The sequence below is a fragment of the Amphiprion ocellaris genome, chromosome 21, assembly GCF_022539595.1.
Source record: "Amphiprion ocellaris isolate individual 3 ecotype Okinawa chromosome 21, ASM2253959v1, whole genome shotgun sequence".
NCBI lineage: Eukaryota > Metazoa > Chordata > Actinopteri > Pomacentridae > Amphiprion > Amphiprion ocellaris.
In genome coordinates, this window is record NC_072786.1 from 3,400,210 (window position 1) to 3,425,453 (window position 25,244).

General features: G+C 37.1%; 1 protein-coding gene across 1 annotated transcript; it reads right to left on the reverse strand.

Moving 5' to 3' along the window:
- Nucleotides 1-606: 606 nt before the first annotated feature.
- Nucleotides 607-23,519, reverse strand: LOC111568768 (cryptochrome-1-like). Its single transcript, XM_055006567.1, has 14 exons — nt 22,611-23,519; nt 10,064-10,172; nt 9,834-9,976; nt 9,558-9,742; nt 8,339-8,427; nt 7,961-8,101; nt 7,236-7,547; nt 7,001-7,152; nt 5,545-5,747; nt 4,408-4,524; nt 4,218-4,316; nt 3,372-3,452; nt 3,107-3,211; nt 607-1,425 (listed from the first exon to the last, which is right to left on the reverse strand). The coding sequence occupies exons 1-13, from the start codon at nt 22,766-22,768 to the stop codon at nt 3,111-3,113; spliced, it is 1,890 nt and encodes a 629-aa protein (XP_054862542.1). The 5' UTR covers nt 22,769-23,519; the 3' UTR covers nt 607-1,425; nt 3,107-3,110.
- Between the last annotated feature and the right edge of the window lie 1,725 nt (nt 23,520-25,244).

Consider the following 25,244-nt stretch of genomic DNA (forward strand, 5'->3'; position numbering starts at 1 on the left):
TATTAACTGCAGATTGTAAATTAGTAAAACCATAAATTTAAAATAATTTCTAGACCATGACAAGTTGTTTTGATCATAAAGTAAAATACTAGATTGCTCATTGTTCTTTCATCATTTTGTGTCTCATTTTTGTCATTTTGTGTCTCTTTTGTCTATTTTTGTCATTCTGTCTCATTTTTATCAGTCTCATTTTTATCATTTTGTCTCATTTTTGTAATTTTGTGTCTCATTGTCTATTTTTGTCATTTTGTGCCTCATTTTTATTTTGAGTCTTTTTTGTCATTTTTTATCATTTTGTCTCTTTTGTCATTTTCTTTTTATCATTTTGTCGTTATCATTTTGTGTCTCATTTTTGTCACGTCTCATTTTTATCATTGTCTCGTTTTTATCATTTTGAGTCTCATTTTCATAATTTTGTCTCATTTTTATCAATTTGTGTCTTTTTTAATCAAACTTTCATCTACAATTGCCAAAACATCGGCATCCATAACTCTTGAGGTGTGGAGAAAATCCCAAAAGATGGTGCTTCGTATGGGACTAGTAGTAATCAAAGGGGGGTCTTTGACTGGTTTAAACACCTCAGGTCCAAAGAACAGACTGAAACCATTTGTATATTTAACCCAGTTTTAATTAAAACAAGCACATTGAGAAGGAACAAGAAGCAGGTGAAACAGTTCTCTCCAGTGGTACATTTATTTGGGATTATACAAGGGCACCATAAAGACATGAAGACTCCGCTTTCCTCTCGCCTTTTTTCTCAAAAACCATCAACAAGGGTGACAAGATGATAGAGTGATATTGCATCTATAGTGGGAAGGAATGAAACAAGTCCACTAGTACTGAGATAGAGAATGGAAATCATCAAAACACTTCAGTTGATATATACACTGGATGGCTCGACGAAAACAATCTGGGGAGTAAATGAGAGAGTAGCGGAGATACAAGCTTTTCTTTTGATTAGTCTGAACGGACAGTCTATAAATGCTGTTGTTTTTTTTATTGAAAATTTGTCCAAAAGAACGATCCCATCCACAATGATTTCTCATATCAAAAATATATCAATGGGTCTATGACTACACAAAGAGAGAAAACACACATACAATATCCAAATATGTACAAGTTGTATGTGAGCTGCAATTAGCAAATTTCATTATATACACGAGGGCTTTAGTCCCCAGTAAATATGAACCCAGACGTGAGTGCAGTGCAGCAGCCTCTTCTTCGGCCGTGTCGTCCACACCGCAGCAGACAGTCCGATTAGTGGAGAGACGTGTGGATGCGTTTAGTGACGGGTTGGGATGCTTCGTCCTGGAGGTGTGTTCATGCGACGTCGTAGTGCTGTAACAAAATTTCTTAGCGAGTCTTAGCGTCCGTTTTGTTTTGGTCGTGTACGTGATATGGGTGACGGGAAGTCTGCACAAACACCTGCATGAGGAGAAAGCAGAAAAGCACACAGGAATGTTTAGAAATGCTGTTTCGGTGATTAATTCAGACAGTATAGTGTACTCACAAAACATATGAACGTGATGTAACTGTAAGGAAAGGAAACACGTCCAAAGATTCAGCCATTTCTGAGCAGTTTAGCACCAATGTTTTCTTTCTAAACACATCTGCAGAAGTTGGTTTCTGATTGGATGTCACTGAGGTCGCAGTTTAACTGAAACACTGACATCCATATCAAAGGAAATTTAAAGCAAATTTCTAAATGTCAAGAACAAAAAAATGTCCATTAGCTACTTTAGAGCAAATAAACTTCAATAAAGAAGCTGGTACAGTGCTCCCTCGAAAATCTGTGAAGTAGCAACAATATTTATTTCATTATTTATATATATCTTAAGGCCTTATAAACCCTCCCCACACACCACAGAGCAACACTAGGCACAGCGATCAGACATCGACGTGAAATGGACAAGGCCAGATGCTGAATGCTGCATTTTAGTTCAATTAAATGTTCTTTTAATATGTTTTAATCACTATTTTTTAGATCGTTTCCACTTTTTTATTTTACCACAAAAATAATTAACATAATGTAGCGATCGCAGAGCCGGTTGCTATGGCTGAACTGTTGTGCTGCAATTGCACCATGGGAGTTCACGGTGTTGAATATCTAAAAATATCTATATAGCGCAAAATCACACGATATAGTGAAAAATCCACGATATGGCGAAGCACCACAGTGAAGCTTAAATCAAGCAAAGCAGAAAAAATACAATCAACTGTTTGCCAATCACTTAACCCTCGTGTCGTCCTGCAGGTCAAATTGACCCGTTTTAAAGTTTGAAAATGTGGAAAAAACAAAAATATTTTCACAGTGAAAATTTCCACATTTTCAACATTTTTGGTAAACTTTTTAACATTTTTTTGGTGGAAAAAAATAAAAGTTAAAAAAATGTTTCTTTGGGAACATTCGGGGAAAAAAATCAACCAAAATCCAGCAAAATCCACTGAATTTTGGTTGATTTTTTTTCCCCCAAATGTTCTTAAAGAAAACATTAGAAGTTTTACTGCTATATATGGAATCACTAAAGATAATTTTAGGATTTTTTTGGGGAAGATTTTTATTAATTTTTTTGAAAATATTTTCATAAAAAAAAAAAAAAAATTCAATGTTTACTTCTTGCTAAATTTGGGGATTTTTAAAAAAAAATAAAACTTTTAAGGGAAACTTTCAAGGCATTTTTGGAATTTTCTTCCTGAAGATTTTGCAAATTTTTATAAATTTGGGGAATTTTTTGGTGAACTTTTTGATTTTTTCAGACAAGGGAACAATATTTTTTTGTGCCTGTAAATGAGGACAACAGGAGGGTTAAACATCTTCCAAAAATAATAAGAAGAAACAAACTAAACATTACATGGCAGCATTTTTTTTGTTATTTCTGACCATTTAATGAAAATAAATGTATATTATGCTTCAGTAAAAAAACTAAATTATTAAAACTAGAAGCTATTTTTGTTTCAGTTTTCTCATTTTGGCATTGTTGAGTTTCTTTTGGTGTTCAGTAGTTTTCCTTAGCCTAAGTTATTGACCTCCATCCTCCATACAACTCATTAACATCCTAGTTTGATGTACTTAAGGAGAAGTATCATCGATGTGTCTACAGCTGACCTCTTTAGTGGTTGCTCTGTCTCTGGACTTTAGAGCTTTTGCCGTTCCCAGAGTCCTCGTTGTGCCGTTTGCCGCTGGTCTGAGTGGAGGGGTGGTGGTCCGGCCCTGAAACAACAACAGCACAGTTCAGAAAGACGCCAAAGAAGAGCAGTTTTATACTACTTAGCCATTAACTACAGCTTAGAATAATAAGACAGCACTTTTAAATAGTGTTTTTGCTCTCTGGTTAATTATAAATTAATCATTGTGAATTGTTTCAGCTCACCTTTCTGAATTGCAGCACCAGGAATCTGCTGGGTGTTCTGAGTGTAACACATCATGCTGGAACCAGCTGAGTAACCTGGAACTTTAAAGAAGATTCAAGGATTAGCAGAGTCAATATATAACTGAGGAACTTTTGAAGTCCATGGGATATATCTTGCATACATTTTTATTTAAAGTAAAAATGCTTTTTATGTTCATTATGATCATGTCTTTACAAATTCCATATTTATTTATTATAGAAACAATCACTTATTAATAAAAAATGACTGGAAATCACTAAAATGTCAACTAAATAACCGTCTGAATTTAATACCAACCACCTTCTGATTAGCTAAACAATAATAAAATGAGTTTATTCAGAAATTGTTTTGATTGTGTTCTTTTTATTAAGTTGAGATAATCATGACAGATATTTCGTTTTTGGAAATATATCAAATTTTATATGGGAAAGAACAAATTGTGTCACTTTAAACTAAGTTACCCATTACAAAACACCTTGGATTTATGGCATGTCAACAGGTTTACTACAATATCTTTATAAATAACTTCCAATTTTACTCAGTTGTATATATAATATTTAGAAGAATCTTTCTGTAAAAATGCCATGTGGTGTTTGGTTATAGGCGGCCATGTAGATTTTAGACCTGAAAACAGCAAAAATGTCAACTATGTTAGAAAAAGTCCCGCAATTATATATTGACCCAACAGAAAAACTACTGGAGACTCAGGAGAGTTTCAAGAAGACCTCGACCTCTGAGGACAAGGGCTCCATTTCATCACAAACACTAAATTAAAGCCTGGATGATGAGATGAATGAAGTGAAGGTGTAGCAGCTGCTGGTCCTCACCCTGCTGGTGTGTCCTGATGCTGGACTGTGGATCCCCCTGCAGGTACATCATGACCCCACTCTGCCAGTCTCCCTGGGAGTGAACCGGCATCTGATAGACTGCAAAAAAACAAACAAAAATTAAAGAGATTTGGTTAAAAAACATGACTGCTAGAGGCTACGGAGTGCATGAGAGGAAGGGGTCTTGTACCTGATGGAGCTGCAGCATCGTGTGAAGCCTCAACAGGGAATCCCATCACATCTGAGGACGTCTCACTGGTTCCATTACCATTTCCATTAGAGTTGGATGGAACTGTAGCCAAAAGGCCTGCAGATGGAAAGAACACACAATCAATAACTTGCACTTTTTATTTATTACTTTTAATAAAAATGTATGCAAGATATATCCCATAGACTTCAAAAGTCCCTCAATTATAAATTGACCCAAACAATCTTCTTGTCATTTTCAGCAGATTTTATGTCAGCATGGTTCTTTTCTTGCCATTTTGGATCAATTTTGTGTCTGGGATATTTCTCAACGACAAATTTCATGTCATTCTGGATTAATTTCCCGTAATTATAGATCATTTTCAAGTCATTCTGAACAATGTTTGAGTCATTTTCGACAATTTTTGAGTCACTTTGAACAAGTTTTATGCCGCCTTGGATTTTTTCTCATCATTTTGGATAATTTTTGTATCTTGGGGATAATTTTGAAATCATTTAGTACAAATTTCATGTCATTCTGGATTAATTTTCCGTAACTATGGATAATTTTCAAGTCATTCTGAACAATTATTGAGTCCTTTTGGACAATCTTCTTGTCATTTTCAACAAATTTTATGTCAGCTTGGATCTTTTCTCATCATTTTGGATCATATTCGTGTCTTTGGGATAATTTTCAAGTCATTTAGGACAAGTTTCATATCATTCTGGACTAATTTTCCATAATTATGGATAATTTTCAAGTCATTTTGGACCAGTTTTGAGTCATTTTGGACAATTTTTGAGTCATTTTGGACAAGTTTAGAATCATCTCAACTTAGAAGGTGGTTGTTATTAAATTTGGATGGTTATTTAGTTGACATTTTAGTGACATCCAGTCATTTTTTCTTAATAAGTGATTGTTTCCATAGTAAATAATAATGGAATTTGTCAAGACATGAGCATAATGAACATAAAAAACTGTAGTTTTTTAAACTTTTAATAAAAGTGTATGCAAGGTATATCCCATGGACTTCAAAAGTCCCTCAATTATATATTGACCCCGTAGAAAAAATGAAAGGTGATCCCTGCTTATCTGCTGATCCTTCTTTGTTTTAATATTCAGATGTTTGTGTGTCCTTACCGAGACCCCTGTAGCAGGAGAGCTGCTGGTAGATCTGCTTCATCCTCTCGATGTTGAGGCGGCTGGCCTCTGCGTGGTGCACCATGGGCTTTGGATAATGCATTCCAATAATACATTTTGCTGCCTTCTGCACGGCCTCTGGAGCATTCCAGGGATCATAAATATACTTGGCTGGAAATCCCCTCAGAATGGGCAGGTAGCGCCTGAGCAAAGAGATGAAGAGGTTTAGAGTGGGCATATGGGTGGTTTAAATGATTTCTAGGAAAAGGATCACATCTACGGTGGTGGGATTAGCCACTGATTTATCAGTCTAATGGCATCATTCACCTACAGACAGAAGTTACAGCCAGAACTTGTAATAACTCGACACAAACAGTGATTTAACTGTTCAGTTGTGTCTTTTTAAAAGTAGTTCTTAATTCTGTGTATCTGTTTTCTTAGTCATGTAATCACAAAGATACCATAGGACACAATATTTTAAGATTTTTCTGACTTTTTCTATCAAAAGTTAAACATGAAAGAAACACGAAAAATGATGTTTATCGTCTTTATTTTAAAATACTATAGCTGAAATCTATTAGTGGGGTTGAGTGAATGGATTAATGTTTTTTGTCATACTATTTTGCCAGTTTAACAGTCTTTCATTAAGAATTCAACTAAATATTTATCCTGCAAAACATAATTGTGTGCTGGTATACTACTGACAGTATGTAACTGCAGCCACTGTTAAGAGCACAACAACAGAGATGATTAAGTTACTATAAGGTGTGTATGTAGGCCCAAATTTTTGTACACTTATTTAAAATGTTGTGTATTGTGTTCGTTGCCACAGAAAAAGAAATAATAGAATAGTCATTTACCACGCTGACAATGTCTAGACTGGATTTATAATTCATTTAATGTTATCTTCATTGAAAAAAATGCTTTTCTTTCAAAAATAAGGACATTTCAAAGTGACGCTAAACTTTTGAACGGTAGCGTACATGAACTAAAGTTGCTCAAAAATGAGTCAAAGTTGCTCTAAAGGACTTAAAGCTGCTCCATATTAGCTAAAGTTGCTCTACATGAGTTAAAATAGCACTAAAGGAGCTAAAGTTGCTTTAAAATGAGTTAAAGTTGTTCTATATTAGTTAAAGTTGCTCTATATTAGCTAAAGTTGCTCTATATTAGCTAAAGTTGCTCTACATTAGTAAAAGTTGCTCTACATGAGTTAAAATAGCTCTAAAGGAGCTAAAGTCACTTTAAAATGAGTTAAAGTTGCTCTATATTAATTAAAGATGCTCCATATGAGCTAAATTTGCTCTAAAGGAGTTAAGGTTGACCTATACTACCATTCAAAAGTTTGGGGTCACTCAGACAATTTCCTGTTTTCCATGAAAACTCCAAACTGTGTCCGTTAATGTCATCTTACTGTTCCTGTGACAAGGAGGAAGTGTTGTAATAGATGTAACCCCACCGTATGTAATCTCCATTGGGGTCTGTGCGTCGGCCAAAACCCACGGGGCAGTAGCAGTGGAAGAACTGCTGGAAGAAAGAGCTGCAGGACAGCCACATCCAGCTGCCTGCATTCACACTCCAGTCGGCATCCAGCAGCAGTTCCTCAAACACCTGAACACAAACAATGATGAGAAACGATCTTATCATCTCTCGTCAGTGTGGGATCAGCACAAAAAAACTGTGTCATGCCCTACTTTCATGCCCTCCTCCCAGCTGATCCACAGGTCTCCTCTGGTCAGGAAGCAGGCGACGGCGTGTCGGGCCAGGTGGTGGATCCAACCCTCCTGCCTCAGCTGGGTCATGATGGCGTCGATCCAGGGGAAGCCGGTCCGGCCCTCCGCCCACTTGGCCAGCGCCTCGGGGTTGCGGTCCCAGGGGATCTGCACGCAAATGGGGTTGCTCTCCATCTTGTCGAAGCAGGGGTTGTTGGTGGCCGCCGTGTAGAAGAACTCACGCCAAAGCAGCTGACCGTAGAGTGAGAGAGGAGGGGAGCTGTTCTTCTTAACCTTGGTGGGCAGAGGGAAAGTGTTACTGACTCAGGCAGACATCAGCTACAAACTGGGCAAAAGGGTACTCTTGATTATGATTCTTAAATCTGAGCAGCATCTACTACCCTCCAGTCCTGCTATTGTGTCGTGCTGATTGATGTTACTCTAAAAAAAGTTTTTTACGTCAAGATACATTAAACTTGAAGACAACGCATCCATCTGGTTGTTTATATGTAGCTTAAATTTTCCCGAGCAACACTGAAGCTGCAGATAACCCACCATGCAGCATCACAGACTTAATCTATAGGAGCCTCTACTCAAAATGCAAATCTTCTCTTCTGGAAGTGTACTTGGTCAGAACTCAAAGCTAAGAGGACACCTGTTTTTCAGGCTTAATTATCCGATCATCACACATTCTTCTAGACGTTTACCTTCCTGTAGAGGTCGGTGAGTTTGAAGTAGAAGAGGCGACAGGAGAGGCAGCCGAAGCGCAGGTAGGGGCTGAGGCCGGTCGGACTGGCGAGCAGCGAGTTGGCGTTCATTCTGGGACGCTCAAAGTTGGCCACCCACGCCTAATGGCAGCACAGTCACATGGTCAGATAAGGAGATGAACACAGCCTGCTATGTCTTAACATTCGAAAAGATTGCTATCGAGGTTCACATTAGAAGAGGAACAACCTGCAACTGACATCTGTAGCTAAAAATGTTACCTTACATAACTGTAAAATCCATTTTTAAATTAAACTGCAGGAGGATGAAGCTTGGCTGAAGATAATTTTCTTTGCTGGATCTTATCTGACTGGACTGACCTTCCTCTCCAAATGCCTCTCTAGTCTTGTGAGGGCTTCAGTCTCTCCTCCTGGCCACACAGCTGAGGACAGACCTTCAGTATCAAAACCTGCAGGGACCACATCAACAGCACACATTAAAATTCACCCTTCTATTCATTTTCAGTACGTGCAATTATTACGGATGTTTGATACTGGCTTTCTTGCCAATAACCTATATGCTGATATTGTCTAACTCTCAATTTCTGATTCCGATATTGATCGATACTGATATATGTGGGATATTTAACTAATTTTAAGTAACATCACATATCTCCTGTCGTGGGATTAACACATCATGCCTGATTTTATTGTGATGCCCCATAGGATGCATTCTCAAATGCAACAAGGCTTTCCACTGTAAACTTTGTCCATGCAAAATAAGAGAACTACTTCAACTTAAATTATGGAAAAAATGCCATATTTCTGACATATATATATATATTTTAATTGTCTTGAACAACAGTTCACACTCTCCCTCCATTCCTCTACGAGTTCAGTAAACGCCGGTGAAATCCAGGCACTATTTTATCGGTTCTCCAGGACCATGACATCCCTAGTCCAGGATACAATCATCACATTTTATCCTGGACTAGGGCTGCATAACTACATCAATAATGATAATCCTGATTATTTTAATCAGTACTGACTGCTTGCACTTCCATTTTGTGCTACATTCCCACTAAGATAAGATAAGATAATCCTTTATTGCTCCCCACACCAGGGGAAATTTCCATTGTTACAGCAACAACATCTTTCAAAGCAGCACTAAACACATGTACAGTAACAACAATAATTATAATAATAATAATAATAATAATATGTACACTATATACAAGAATGAAGAAGAATGTAATTTGTGCATCAAAATCAATTGGGCTAAGTGCATCTTATAGATGTAACATATGAATAAAAATGCACCCAAAATGGCTCACTTACTGAACATCTTAATGGCAAACACTGCAATTTACTAATGTTCCCCAAACGTCTCATATACAGGCTAATGTAGATGCTAGCTACGTAGCCGTGCACAGAGAAGCCTCTAGTCTCCACTCAGTTACTGCAGACAGGTGTTTGCTCAAAAACAACTTTGAAAAGACTAAAATAAGGCATTATATTGTCAGATTCACTCAAGTTGAAAGCAATAATCTTAAATCTGAAGTAAACGACTCCAGCTGTTGTTCTTTCTGGCTGAACTCACCAAGTTCCTCCAGGGAAGGAACCCCAAACTTGTCATCGTGGTCCTCAGACAGCGGCGTAGTGCATTTCCCCATGATCTCAGCTGTGATGGACTCTGCAGGAACCTCCACTGCATCCATGCGACTGATGAGAGTCTGGAACCGCTTGTAGGTGAGGGGAGACTGGCCTCCATTCAGCTCTATGATCCTGCAGAGAGGGAACCAAGGACAAACCTCAGTTTTCATGCCAAATGATATTACATAAGCTCTTGCTATGGCAGACGGTGGCATTAACTCACTTGTCCAGGTCATAGAGTGTGTGGGAGATGCGAACTGTCACCTCCACTCCAGCCTCAGAGGCCAGCTTCTTAATAGCTGCATCTCGCTCTTTCCCAAAGGGCTCGGAGTCATACTCGTAAGACAGACGATTAATCTTCCACTCCTTGGAAAACAAAGAAACATTAATATATTTAGTGGTAACAGCACCCAGGTTCTGTAGCTTGGTGACTAAATCAGACGGACACATCACCTTGAAGAGCCTGGGAAAGACATCAGTGGGTTGGCCTCGTATCACAAACAGACGAGAGTTGAGCTTACGGAGGCTGGAGTCCAAGTCCTCAAGACTCTGCAGTAAGAACCTGAAGGATTACAGGAAACACCAACACAAGTTAATGCTCAAAAAGATGCTACAACATCATTAATTGTCATGGTGTTCAGGTTAAACAGGACCAGAGGAAAGAAACTCAAAGATTATAACGAACACATCCTCTTTTTTTGCTGGAGATGAAAGGAGTGGATTCAGACCAATGTTTGCTTCCGTTACATCACAATAGCGGCGCTCTGTATAGATAGGAAACAACACAATTTGTTTCCCCAAATTGATCCCAGCCTGACCACAATTCTTCCTCTTGCACTGATAAGTTACAAGAATAAGGATGCAGCTGGTGATGAGTTTTATGGCCCAAGATAAACTACTGTTCAAAAGTTTAGGGTCACAGAAATGTCCTTATTTTTGACAGAAAAGCATTTTTTGTCAATGAAGATGACATCAAATGAACCATAAATCCAGTCTAGACATTGTTAATGTGGTAAATGATAAAATAAATAAATGTACTAATTCCTTTGTCACTTAATTGACTTGTTGTATGGTTCACAAAAAGGCCAGAAAACGGTGAAAAATGTGGGTTAGTGTGTTTTGGAAAGTCTAAGATGACAATCTCAACTGTCCTGTTTTGTCCACAACCCAAAGACGTTCAGTTTAGTGTCAAAAATGAGGAAAGAAACCAGATAATACCCAAATTTAGAAAACAGATATTGGAGAATTTAGACTTCTTTCCCTTTAAAAAAAATTAAGTAGATTACTTGATTGTCAAAATAGTTGGAGAATAATGTAATAGTTGCCAAATAATGGATAAATTTTTGCAGCTCTCGTACGAACTTGCACAAGTCAGTGATGCCATAAAAGAGTGACATGAAAGAGTGGCATGAAAAACACTGAACAAGGTTGAAACTGACAGCTGTTCTGAACAATAGGAACATAAATGCAGCTTCCCTTCTATTAACTAATTAGCACGTACGAAAAGAAAAAAATAGCAGGTGAGAAAAGTCAACACTTGGGTCCAACCCATCAGAGGTGGACTTAACTACATGTACAAGCCTCAATCTAGGGGACAAAACTCTGTTATGTGAAAAGGCCATCCATGAGAGGAATGGAAATGTGTCAGAGGCTCAGCAATCTGAACAGAGCAGATCTGTGAGTCATCAGAAATGTCTGACCGAGCTAAATTCAGTAAACCAGGGGGGCAGAGGGACAAACGGCCACTTTAATGGCGGTGAAGAAGCCTATTTCTGGTAAATGTGTCACCGTTAGATAACAATGCCACAGGCCCAACAACCTGACATTCTCAACGACACGAATAATCCAATGAAGGCTACTGCTGATAGATCATAGAACCCAAGAGCAGACAAGAACAGGACGGTGTAAATGGTACAGACGGAATAGTCTGTTGTGGTATTTGTACACTTACACTAAGATATTGTTTCGATCTAAAGAAGGAGTGATTTGTCTCTAAACCAGTGGTGTCAAACTCATCTTAGTTCAGGTTCCACATTCAGCCCAATTTGATCTTCATTGGGCCAGACCAGTAAAATCACAGCATAAAAACCTATAAATTACCACAACTCCAACCTTTTTCCATTGTTTTAGTGCAAAAATGTTCACATTTAAGGAATTATCTTTTTACAAAACATGAACAACCTCAAATTACTTGAGAAAAGTAAGTTCAATTTCAACAACATTCAGCCTCAGTTTTTCATTTCCACATTACAACTTCCAGATCACAGAGTGTCTACAAAGGAACACAACATTTAGTCACAGGTATCTGGAACTGAACAATATAGTATTTTACTTTATGATCAAACCTCAAAAGTCAGACAAAAAAAAGACAAAAAAACAACGAAAACAAGACAAACTATTACAAAAATGAGACACAAAAAGACAAAAGAACAATCTAGTATTTTACTTCATGATCAAAACAACTTGTCACGGTCTAGAAATTACTTTAAATTTATAGTTTTACTAATTTACAATATGGAGTTAATGTCTTCTCTGGAATTTTTACACTTTATGAAGTCGTCCAGCGGTCCAAATTGGACCCTCTAGAGGGCCGGTTTTGGCCCGCGGGTCTAATGTTTGACACCCCTGATCTAAACTCTTCATAACATCATTTCAGACAGTTCAGGGTTTTGTGTTTTGAACACCCAAAGTAATCATGTAGTAAACAGCTGGTCGATCATCAATAAGCCAACTCAGTTTCAGTTGTTTTAAAGCAAAAATGGCCAAATTGTGACTATTTGCTGGTTTTCTTAACCTTGTATGATAATAAACACAATCCAGCTTTTCACTGAATCTGCTTTCTTAGCTCTCAAAGGAAAAATAAAAGTTAAAATATGTGAATTAACTGAAGATGCCTAAAGTGTGTAAATATCCTGTTACACAACTTCCAAAAAGGACTCAAGTTGGCTTGCCTCATAAAGCAATTATTCCTCATTAAATATAACTGCCTGTTACATTCACCCTCACTTTACTCCTGCACAGCTTTGGCATTTGAAACCTGCTATAACTATAAAGGGAAATAACGTGATCTCCCTCGAGGGCACCAATTTTCCTCTTTGTAATTACCCCTGAACAGCCCAATTTAACTTCCACTTTGCATGAATAAACAAGTGTGTCCAGGTTACGGCGGCTCAGACAGTGTTTCTAACAGAGTTTCCTCTAACAAATCTCTGTTTATTAGCTTGTTTATTAGCTGAAACGCAACTTTTTTCTTGTCAATGTGATACAGTGACACCTCTTTATTATTTATGTGAGTTATGTAACGATTAGCGTACGTTTGTCTGTCTGTCTGTCTGTCTATTAGCAACATTACTTAAAAACAGACTAACAAATTTGGATTACATTTTCGGGGAAGGTCAGAAATGACACAAGGACCAACTGATTAGATTGTGGTAGTGATGCGGCTTACTGTCTGGATCCATGGATTTGTTATACATTTCTGTATCACTGCGAGATAGTCGCATGGTGTCACTGTAACCATGACAACAAGTGAACACTACGTCAGCTGCCTGCTGACTATCACACGATTGTGATCCTACTACAAATCCATAACTCATTTTGGACAGATTTTAAACAATTAAGGAAGATTATCTGAGCAAGTTCTGGACAACTTTGAGTAATTTCTAGTCATCTGCACACATTTTGGGTCATTTTTGACAAATTTTAACAACATTTTGAGAACATTTATTTTCTGAGGTGAAATTTGAGTCATTTTGGACGTGTTTTTGTTTGTAGTCATTTTTGGAACCGTTATAAGCCGTCCTAAATGTTTAACTCATTTTGAACAGATTGTGAACAGTAAAAGAGGATTTTTTTAGCAAGTTCTGGACAAAATTCTAATCATTTTGGACAAATGTGGTGATTTGTTAAAGATTTCTGTATCATGGCAAGCTATCGGCACGGTGTCACTTTAACCATGACAACGAGTGAACACTGCGTCAGCTGCCTGCTGATGATCACATGATTGTGATCCTACTACAAATCTACTGCTGCAGATTTATTGGGACTTATCCGTCAGAAATGATACAAGGAACAACTGATTAAATTGTGGGGTTTTTTTTCCCGTGTCTCATCAATTCCCCCGCCTGCTACATATTTAGTTCACGTGATTTGGTATCCATACATAACGTACGATGCATCGTGAGACAGTTAAAAATCGATACAAATGTGTGACGATTCAAATCGGCTGGGATGAAAAATTAATCGTGATGCCCTTTTTAAACAGCAGAGGGTGTAATCTACTTTTGAGTTCACTTGTTCGACGTCGTACGTTACTGTCAGGTATTCAGACGCAGTGAGAGACATCGTGGATTTTGAAATCAAGGATGCACAGACCAGTTTTAAGTCAGGTGTGGCAGCATTTTTGTCTCCAAAAAGGAAAAAGGAAATTTTTCATTTAGTTATTTTAACGTGGGATTTGTTTTGAAAATCCAGTTTTTATTTATTTTTTGCTGTTTAAGATAAAATATCATTTCAGTTGCACTTTTAAGAAGAGGACATATGCGTTGTATTGCACAGCTAGCCCTACCTCAGAGAAATAAAAATAAGGGATTCTCTTTATTTTGTTAAAGATAAAATATGATTTGTAGTTTTTATATATCTAAATATGTATATGGTTTTTAAATATGCATTCATTGCACAGTTTGTATTTTGTTACATCCCTCAGAAATGTGTTTTTTCTCAGAAATAATGAAAGGAATCTTTTACAGTCATAATTTCTCTGCAATCATATTGAATTGTGAGTTGAGTGTATTGTTACATCCCTATAATGTACACATGCAAAACACACGCCTGTGCTCAGTGCAAGGTCATTGTTTGTGGGTACATCTGTATTAAATGGACACATTCTATGTTGCTCTGATTTCTGATCATCAATAACTAATAAACAAATGCTGCATTTCTACAAAAAATGCTGCATTTCTGCCAATTCCATATGGGGGAATGAACAGCCTTGGAGGAGGACTACACTCTCTAAGTGTTTTTCTTGTTTGGTTCTGTTTCTCTTGTTGCTTGTTTTTGGGTAAGAATCAGAGTTTCGTTATTTTTGTTAAGAAACCAATTACATTCACTCACTTTGGGTATTTTGATGACATCTTTCTCTTTGTTTTATGTACTTCCAGTACTTGCTTTAATACACAATCTATCACTCCTGGTGCCATTTTATAGTTATTATCATTATTATTATTAAAGCAGGCCCAAACTAACCCTTCAGTCTGAACCATGCGGACAGTGGATGAGTCAACCAGCCTTCGTCCACATGAGTGTAATCACCTCTGTGTGTGACGTCAGTGAACAGACAAAAAGACAACATACTGACCCGGGAGGCGACAGTACAACTAACACACACGTTTAACTGCTTTTATAACACTGTCAGAAGTGTATTTCACTGTTTCCTATTGTAGCATTAGCTTCTTTTTAAACATATACACTAAATGTAAACACCAGAACACTCGGCCACAGGTACATACATGCATGCAGACGGAGTGGCAGTAATACGGTGCTTCCTGTGCTGTTGCTATAGGTACAACTTGTAGGCGGAAGCTTCCTGTATCATCTGGGTCTAATCATGTCTATTACTGATATGAAAAAAACTCAAATACACAGCTCTCACTCTCTTATTTATTACCACAATGCAAATATTACAACTAATAAATTATATCTTTACAATCACTTAACCAGGTTATTGTACAAGGCCACTGTAATAGGATTCACCAAAGCACTACTATGTGAATTTTACAGGAAAAGAGCATTCTGTGGCAATATTTTAGAAGCTGGCTGATTTGTGCTCACAGCTTACACCCCTTTCAACTGAAAAAAAATATATTATAACAATATATCATAAGATGTGAAGCCAAAGCAGAGGTGTGGAGATTGTAATGATAGTTATTATCCTGTTTCTGTTGCTATCATTAATTTTTAGGTCAGACTTCCAAAGTGTACAATCACAATTAAATGTGCTTCATGTGGGCTAAATGTAAACCACCAGCACACCAATTACCTGGAAGGAACTGGAAGTAGAGAGAACTCAAACACGTCATGAACGACAGTTGTGTCATAAATCATATGCTTGCTCATGATTTTTATCATTTTGGTAAGCACTTGCTCCACATTTTGGATCCAGTCTTCAACAATTTCTATACAAGTTTCTGTAATCTTCTGGCTAATAGTGGTTAGCGCCGATTTAAAATTTTTACGAAAGTCTCACGATTCAATCAGTCATGTTTTTGTTCAGTTGTAGGGTAGAACTACAGAGAAAAAAAAGATAAAAAGTGGTAATTTCCTGATTTAACCCTCGTGTCGTCCTGCGGGTCAAAACTGACCCGTTTTAAAGTTTGAAAATGTGGGGAAAAAAAATATTTTCACAGTGAAACTTCTGTGGGAAATCTTTTTTTTTGGGGGGGGGGGAATCTTTGAACATTTTTTGGTGGAAAAAAAAAAATCAACCAAAATCCAACGAAATTTGCTGGATTTTGGTTGATTTTTTTTGTGAATGTTCTTAAAAAAACACGAGAAGTTTTATCGATAAATATGCAATCATTTTACTATTTTTCTGGAAGATTTCTACTCATTTTTTGAAAGTATTTACAAGAATTTTCTTGCCAAATTTGGGGGCTTTTTTAAAATACATTTTTTAAGGGAAGATTTTAAGGAATTATTGGAGTCTTCTTCCTGAACGTCGACTGGGTTAAACAGCATTGAGCGTTAAAGCATGATGTGAAAATGGACATCAGATGCACGCAGCTTTGTTGGGATTAGCGCTCGCTGCCGTGTTGGCGTCTCTTGCAGTAGCGGGAGAAAAGAAGTAGGTCAAAGAGGACGAACGGGATGGGATGTTTCACTAACACACTGACCTACTTATGCCATGCCTGCCCGAGTCGGGGAGAGGGGAGGGAAACTTATTGTGACTATGTCATTCGGCACTGACCTGCCTGGCTAGCCGAGGTTCACCCCACAGGTCTCAAGGTCCCTTCACTAGCATTTTAGATAATAAACGTACCGGAACGAGTGTTGATTACAGATGCTGCAGGCCAGTGCAAGCTTGGCATAGTGTCTCGCTGCATTGGTATGTTTTAGTCTTGATTCGAGGAAAGTACACTGAGATATACAAAACCAGAGACCTAAACGTTACAGAATTACACATAGCTCTTTTAACGAAACTGGAAATAAGTATTATGTAAATATTACTCAGTTTTCAAGCAACAGATCATAATTTAATCCAACATTAAAAAAATAACCGTCAGCTACTGTCAGGAGCTACAGATGTGTACAAGGTGTTGTGTCTTTCTAATGGTTTATTGCTACTTTTAGTGTTTTATTGCCGCTCCGTTTTGTTCAGCACCTTGTAAATGCAGTTGTAAAGGTGCTACAGAAATAATGTAGAATCTTGCTTTTTTTCTCTTTCATACTTTTACATGGATTTCTGAATTTTTAAAAAAGACAACAGATGTGGATGATTTTATGTCATTGGTGGATGATTTTATATTATTAGTGGATGATTTGTGTTTTATTGCTGCTCTGTTTTGTTAAACACCTTGTAAATCCAGTTGTAAAGGTGCTACAGAAATAATGTAGAAACTTGCTTTTTTTCCTTTCATACTTGTACATCAATCAATCAAATCAATCAAAAATTTATTTGTAGAGCACTTTCCAACAACATAGAAGAAGACCAAAGTGCTTTCCAGACAGAATAATAAAACAATGCAATTTTTGGTTACTATAAAACCATAAAACCCATAAAAACACAAAACTAAGAAAAGCATAAAACCATAAAAACCATAAAACAGTCCTAGGATTCGAAAGCACGTCTGAATAAATAGGTTTTCAATCTAGACTTAAAAAGCGAACCATCGATTTCTGTATTTGTAAAAAAAGACTACAGAGAAAAAAAGTGCACAAAGAACACATCTTATGGATTTTTTACTCAACCACTATTGCATCAGGACGGTCTCTAGACTCGGAAAAACACAAATCTTAATCCTCTCACTATGTTCTCCTCTTCGCAAGGCTTTTACTCCATGTGCATGTGTGATACGGGCATAAAAAATAAAATAAAAGGGAATGAATGAGGGCGTACTGCATCACCCCAGGCTGCTGTTATATAACTGTGGAAGCATAACATGGATGCTCATAACAGGCACGCCTTCTTAGCTGCTGCTGCTGCCCTACTCTTCCACAGACGACATGGCACCGCAATGCAAACCAGTAAGAGAGGAAACAAAAACATTAAGCGAGACACCTACTGCACTGCAAAACCTCTGGGGCATTTTCATTCAGCTGCTAAATGTGTGATCTATTAAATTTGGCAGGGAAAGGTTCAGTTCTGTGGAACAAATGTCTGGGATCAAGTCGGGTAGAAGTGTTGCCAACTATTTGCTTTGACCGGGAAGAGCTTCCACATAACATTAAAGGTAACTGGCTGTGGGTGATGGACTGGTGAACAGTCCTCTCTCTTATCTCTGTCACATGAGCCTTTAAAGCTTCATATACTTATTAATGTCACCAGAACCCAAACAGCCTGTTCCTGCCTCGGTTATCAAACAATCATACACCCTTCCAGACAGTCTGGAGTTCAAGAAATGTCAGCTACACAGTGTTCCTTTAAAACAGGGGTGTCTAACATGCGGCCCGTGGGCCAAAAGCGGCCCTCCAGAGGGTCCAATCCGGCCCTCAAAGTGTAAAAATTCCAGAGAAGACATTAACTGCAGATTGTAAATTAGTACAACTATAAATTTAAAATAATTTCTATACCATGACAAGTCGTTCTGATCATAATGTAAAATACTAGATTGTTCTTTTGCCATTTTGTGTCTCGTTTTTGTAATATTTTGTCTTGTTTTTTTGTCTTTTTTTATCTGACTTTTGTTGTTTTGACCATAAACTAAAATATTATATCATTCAGTTCCAGATACATGTGACTAAATGTTGTGTTCCTTTGTAGACACTCTGTGATCTGGAAGTTGTAATGTGTAAATGATAAACTGAGGCTGAATGTTGTTGAAATTAAATGTATTTTTCTTAAGAAATCTCAGGTTGTTCATAATGTTTTGTAAAAAGATGATTCCTTAAATGTGAACATTTTCAGAATGTATTTTTTCGCACTAAAACAAAGGAAACATTTGGAGTTGTGGTTATTTCTAGGTTATTATCCTGTGATTTTATTGGTCACTGGAGATCAAATTGGGCTGAATGTGGAACCTGAACTAAGATGAGTTTGACACCCCTGCTTTTAAATGATCCATATTCTCGTCGCCAGATCAGAACAGTGTTGTGAGGATGTAAAGAGGTTAAAGCGAGGCTCGTTAATTCAGTATTTACAGCTCTCTCTCTACATCTGTATATCAGAAATAACTGCTGATCTGAATGCAACCACAGTGGGGATATGTGGTGTGTGCTGTAATGAATTCAGGAAACTTTTTCTTTTTAGCATTACATCAGCAAAAAAGCAGACCGGGACCCACTTCGACGATAATTATAGTCTAGCAGGGAGGCGAGAATCAACACACCAAAATACTGTTTGAAGAAAAGTAGGTTATAAATTATGCGTGATGTCACCAATCATTATATTTCACTTGGTTTAATTGGCATAATTGATGTTTCCGCTGTTCTTTGTTGGGTTTTGTTTAAAGGTGATTGCAGTGTAATGTTCTAGTACATCTAAGGACGTTAAGAAGAACTGGAAACACTTGGATTAACGGTGCAAATCATACGTTTGGGATCTTATAGTCACATCACAAACAACTCGTGTTTCTATGGTTTCAAGTAGTGCTGCCTAGCGACTAGTGGATGATTTTAAGTCACTAGTGGATGATTTTAAGTCACTAGTGGATGATTTTAAGTCACTAGTGGATGATTTTAAGTCACTAGTGGATGATTTTATGTCACTAGTGGATAATTTTATGTCGCTACTTAATGATTTTATGTCACTATTGGCTGATTTTATGTCACTAATGGATGATTCTATATCACTGGTGGATGATTTTATGTCATTAATGGATGATTTTATGTCATTAGTGGATGATTTTATGTCACTAGTGGATGATTTTATGTCATTAATGGATGATTTTATGTCATTAGTGGATGATTTTATGTCACTAGTGGATGATTTTCTTCCATATATATATACAATGATTAATCAGTTACCCTTTTTCCCTTTTAAATTCAATCACTTGAGCAATTTTTTAAAGAATGAAGTCGAAATTTGGTGATTTTAGCTTCCTATATGTGAATATGTTCTGGTTCCTCTTCTCCTCTATGACAGGAAACTGAATATCTTTAGGTTGTGGACAAAAACACAACATCTGAGATTGTCATCTTGGGCTTTTAGAAACACCGACTTTTGTTTTTTCTGACATTTGTTCAACCAAACAACTAATCAATTAAGGAAAGAAATAATCAACATAGCAGGTGATTATGGAAATAACTATTCATTTCACCTCCTCTAAACTTCATTTGTGGAAGTCAACATCTGCACTTGAAAGGAAAACAAGATAAGACCTGTTGAACAATGCCACGCCAAGATATCCCTTACATATTTCTGCACTGACAGGAAGTCTTGCTCCTATCTTTGAGTGTCTGGAGACTTTTGACAACAGGAATGTTTTGTAACTGGGTCAGGTACTAATAAAGCGGTGTTTGGCCTCCAACAAATGAAGCATTGTAGTCACAAAACAAAAGGTAAAAGCCAAATCTGAAACACATTTTATCACCAAATAAACCAAGCTTTAAACTTCTTGGGTAGCTGTAGCTGCCAGTTATTTTTGTCTTCATTTAACTGTCGATTTCATTTGGATTTATCATTTTGACTGGAAAAAAGCAGAAAACTGTGAATATGGCAGCTTTAAAGTGTTTGTTTTATCTGTGCAAATCCCAACAAATTAAGTTTGTGACCATCTAGAACCAAAAAATTATAAAAATCGTCACATTTAAGAATTTCAAAGCAGCAAATGTTTGTCTTTTCTGCTTGAAGAGTTACACAAATCAACGACTAAATGAAAAAAATATGTGTCAATTTACTAAATCGGTTAACAAATTAATTGAAAGACGCACATCCAGTCATCGTACACACGGGTGTGGGTTTATTTAAATATTGAGGGGTAAACACATTCAGCAGGGGTCTTTGAGTGTCAAACGCGTTAGTTTCTGCATTTTGGTGAATTCTGCTGCACCAGTCTGTTCCTTTTCTGCATCAATTTATGGTGGAAATTGAGGCAACGGGCGACAAATGTACCTTTGAAAGTGTATTTGTGTCAGCTTTCAAGACCAAAGTAACAGTAAAGTGCCTTGGAAAGGCGGCGTAGTGCAAAATATGAAAGGAGTCCCAGATTTAATTTAATATAAGGGCAGAGGCAAACAGAAAAGGTCTGATCTGCGATTTAAACAGCAAATCTCAAATACTCTCTGAAGTCAACAGAGTTCTCGCTGTAAAGTGGGTAAATCTGAGAGGAAATGTTAATCTATGGAAAAAGAAATGATTTAATGTTAAATATGTTGTAGTTTTTGTTGGAGCACTGAGGGAGGACACGTTATGCAAGGTGTCTGGATGGAGCTTCCCGGGAAATTATGAGCATCAAACACATCATTTTCTGGATTCAGGTGAATTTTCATGCACCAGTTCGTGCCTTTTCTGCATCAGTTTATGGTGTTTATTCATGTATGACATGCGAGCATCACAGTCTCCTGCACATCCAGTCATTGTACACAAAGGATGCATTTGAATGCTTAATTTCCTGCATTCTAATGAAATTTTTATACAAGAATTTGTGCCTTTTCTGCATCAATTAATGATAGAAATATGTTTACTTATGCAAAAGAAAACACAAATTCAAGGACCAGGCATAAAATCGTAATATAATGCAATGCATATGGATGCAACTCCATTTTCGACAACAGATTCAGTGGTTATATTAGTTCAGAATTAATATTTTTCACAGTAAATACAGTGTCAAATGACACTTTTGCACATTCAAATCAAATTTGATTTACATGTAGGAAGTTAACTTAAATGTATTTTACCTTGTAGTACAGGAATCCTATACAGACGTGTATACTTCTAACAAAGTGTTTTGTTTTACCTGCTTCATGTCAACTCAGTGCGTTAACCCTGTAAAACCCACTGTTGCAAAAATTCATCAGTTTTATTTTATTTTATTATTAGTTTTCATTACTTGTATCTGAATAAATATATACTATTTTCGCTATTTTTTTTACAGATTATATATATATATATATATATATATATATATATATATATATATATATATACATACACATATTTCTGTATTTTTTAACTATTAGTCATTAGTTTTTTAATTATTAGTTTTATTATTATTTATATCTAAATTTCTATATTTGAGTTTTACAGATTTTTTACACACACACACATATATATAAAATTTTTTTTACATTTTTAATTTTTTTATTTCAAATTTTAAATTGTATGCTGATTACTATTTTTTATTATTGTCTAAATAAATATATATTATTTTAGTTATTTTTTCTATATTTGGGTTTTACAGATTTTTACACACACACATATATATATATATAAATATATATATACATATACATACATACACATACATATAAATAGATATGACATTTATTATTAGTTTTTATTGTTTATATCTAAATAAATATATTATTTTTACTATTTTTTCTATATTTGGATATATATATATATATATATAGGATATTTTTAAAAAATATTTTAATTAATAGTTTTCATTATTTATATATAAATATATATGGTATTTTTGCTCATTTTTTTCTATTGTGGGTTTTACATGGTTTAATGTGCCAGGGTTTTGTGATGTGCAAATTGATACTGCTACTCCCCTCTATCCATATGGAGTACATTAAGAGGAGTGGGGGTAAATGCACGTGCTTTGAATGTTGCCCCTTCAGAAATCTACCCCTCTGATCTATACATCTGTGTCAGCACGTGTTCCAGGGCTCTGCTCACCTCCACCTGTTGATCCCGACGTTGGACGATCCTGCGAACCAGGGGTCGAGGATGTAGACGCAGCGGACGGTGTCTGCTCCCAGCAGAGATTCCTTGAGCGACGGGTTGTCGTGGAGCCGCAAGCCCTTCCTGAACCAGTGGATCGTATTAATGACCATTACTCAACTGGACGAGTCCTTTTTAAACTTTTTGAATTAGATCGGCAGTCTTTTCTGGTGCGCACTCCTCTTTTATTCCCACAGTTTATTCTAAATGAAGCCCAAGAAGAAGAAAAAAATCCAAATCTGTGAATTAAAGTCTCTGTGTTGCTGTGTTTCCGCTCCGGTTAACCTTGCTCTAACGGAACCTTTTCCATCGTGTCGAAAAACTCAGAAACGCACGGATGCTGAACCATTTGGCCACGAGACAGCGCGCGCTCTCCGACAGTGCGGCGGCGAACCCGGCGGGCTTTGGGACCCGGATGACCACGAAGCGGCAGCCTGGCTGGTTGTATAACTTGTTTATCTGAATGATGAAAAATGCATGTAAAAACACACACTGTTGTCGGGGCCCGCGCTTTTACACACAATATCTATCCCAATAACGTGTTAATTCACCGGCGTCTAACGTTAACTAGCCGCTGTTGCTAAACGACCACAAGACACGGTGGCAGAACCGGCGGCAACCCGCTGCCAATACCGGGCAAAGCTGATTATGTAAATACAATTTCTGGCCGCGATACCGTCAAATTCGTCGTCCGAATGCGAACCGGACGGATACTTAGCTTTGATAACCGCTTCTCTGCTCCGTGTGAGGGGTCTCCCTGACTGCCGAGCAGATGTTTTGAGTGGCTAAACGGGCGAATTTTCCTCCAACCTCCACGAATAACTGCCGTTGCTACTCGCCGCACCTACGGTCGTGACGCCGCCTCCCGCTGACGTACGCGGCTCCGCGCGCCGCGATTGGTCCGCGCCGCTGCGTAAGTTGTCTCGGCGTGGTCACGTTTCTGCAGCGTGCTCTCCCGGCCAGCATGCACCGTGGACTCCGTCGTGGGTAAAATGATAGAGTTGTGACCTCTTATGGCAGCCGGGGCGGCCCCAGCGGGGTAGTAATTTAATCTACGAGCTCTGCTAATAATAATCACCCCAGACAGAACGACAAAGTCTACTTAAAAACAACTTACTGCTAAAAAATGAACAGGTTGTGGATAGATATTTGTGTATTAATAAAAATCTGTTTTAACCGGAAGAGCAAGTGGCTTATTTATCATAAAAGAACCCGGATTATTCCACGAACTCTGGCATGAGCAGAAGGCAGTGGGTGCAGAAGATTTGAAGAGGATGCAGGAAACATCCCCCTCAGCATGTAGTGCACGTGTATTTATTCCCTCCCATAAAAACAGAAAAAAAGCACAAGGCTTTTATTTTGAAAAAACAAAAACAGTATAGCTTTTTCTCTTCAGAATACCTCAAACTCAAAGATGAGTCAGCCCAATTTGATCTCAAGTGACCAGTAAAATCACAGCATAATAACCTATATATAACCAAAACTCCAAATGTTTCCTTTGTTTTAGTGCAAAAAAGTACATTCTGAAAATGTTCACATTTAAGGAATTATCTTTTTACAAAACATCATGAACAACCTGAAATTTCTTACGAAAAATAAATTTAATTTCAACAACAATATGCCTCACTTTATCATTTCCACATTACAACATCCAGATCACATCCAGAGTGTCTACAAAGGAACAAAACATTTAGTCACAGCTATCTTACTTCATGATCAAAATGACAAAAATCTGACAAAAAACCAACAAAAACAGGACAAAATAATACAAAATGAGACACAAAATGACAAAAGCAAGAAACAAAATGACAAAAAATGAGACAAACGACACGAAATAAAACAAAATATAACTACTCAGAAGAGATCATTCATGAGAAAAGTTGATATACAGGAGAAAAAAACAATTGAAAGCAATACAGAATCCTTATGTTTTGAATCGTCACCCTTTGTCTGAATTTTACACCAGTCTACGCTAACACGGATGCATGATTCATGCATGTGTGCCATTTTCCACGTCCCCCTCAATGTTAAAAACACGTGCGATTTTCTCCCCAAATAAGGAGAAGCTGAAGACTTTTATTTTGAAAAGCTCATATCAATCGAATGCTCATATTTTCTTTTTAGTTCTTTACTCAGGACAATATGAATAGCAATTTTGAGCTCATATTTCGTTCTTAGGTCTATTTATAATTCATTATATTTTGATTTATCACCCAGTGCCTGAATATTGTGCTCTCTTTAACAAAAGGAAAAACCTTTTCTCTGTAAATTGATGTAAAATAGGCACAAATTGATGTATTAAAGGCATCAGAATGAAGGAAATGAAGTATCCAAATGAATCCTGAGCACACGTGTGTGAAGGCTGGATGAGCACATGACACCAAACTGTGATGTATGCATCATCATACATTCTGTGTCGTCTCTCTGTGTGAAAATGTATAGTAGTACAGTCGCACACACACTTGATATTAAATCAGTCTTTCTTTCTAAAATTTACTCTCAAATTTGCCCAGTTTGCAAACAGGAAATAAGTCAACTTCAGAGGAGTATTTGCTGTTAAAATCACAGCTCAGATCTCTTCTATTATAT

Bases quoted from the DNA above. Each gene is read 5' to 3' on its own strand.
- LOC111568768 (XM_055006567.1), bottom strand. From the start codon at position 22,768: ATGGTCATTAATACGATCCACTGGTTCAGGAAGGGCTTGCGGCTCCAC. The intron at 4,525-5,544 runs GTAAGGACACAC...TTCCATCTGCAG, and splicing joins CTCCTGCTACAGGGGTCTCG to GCCTTTTGGCTACAGTTCCA. The intron at 4,317-4,407 runs GTACAAGACCCC...GTTTTTTTGCAG, and splicing joins CGATGCTGCAGCTCCATCAG to TCTATCAGATGCCGGTTCAC.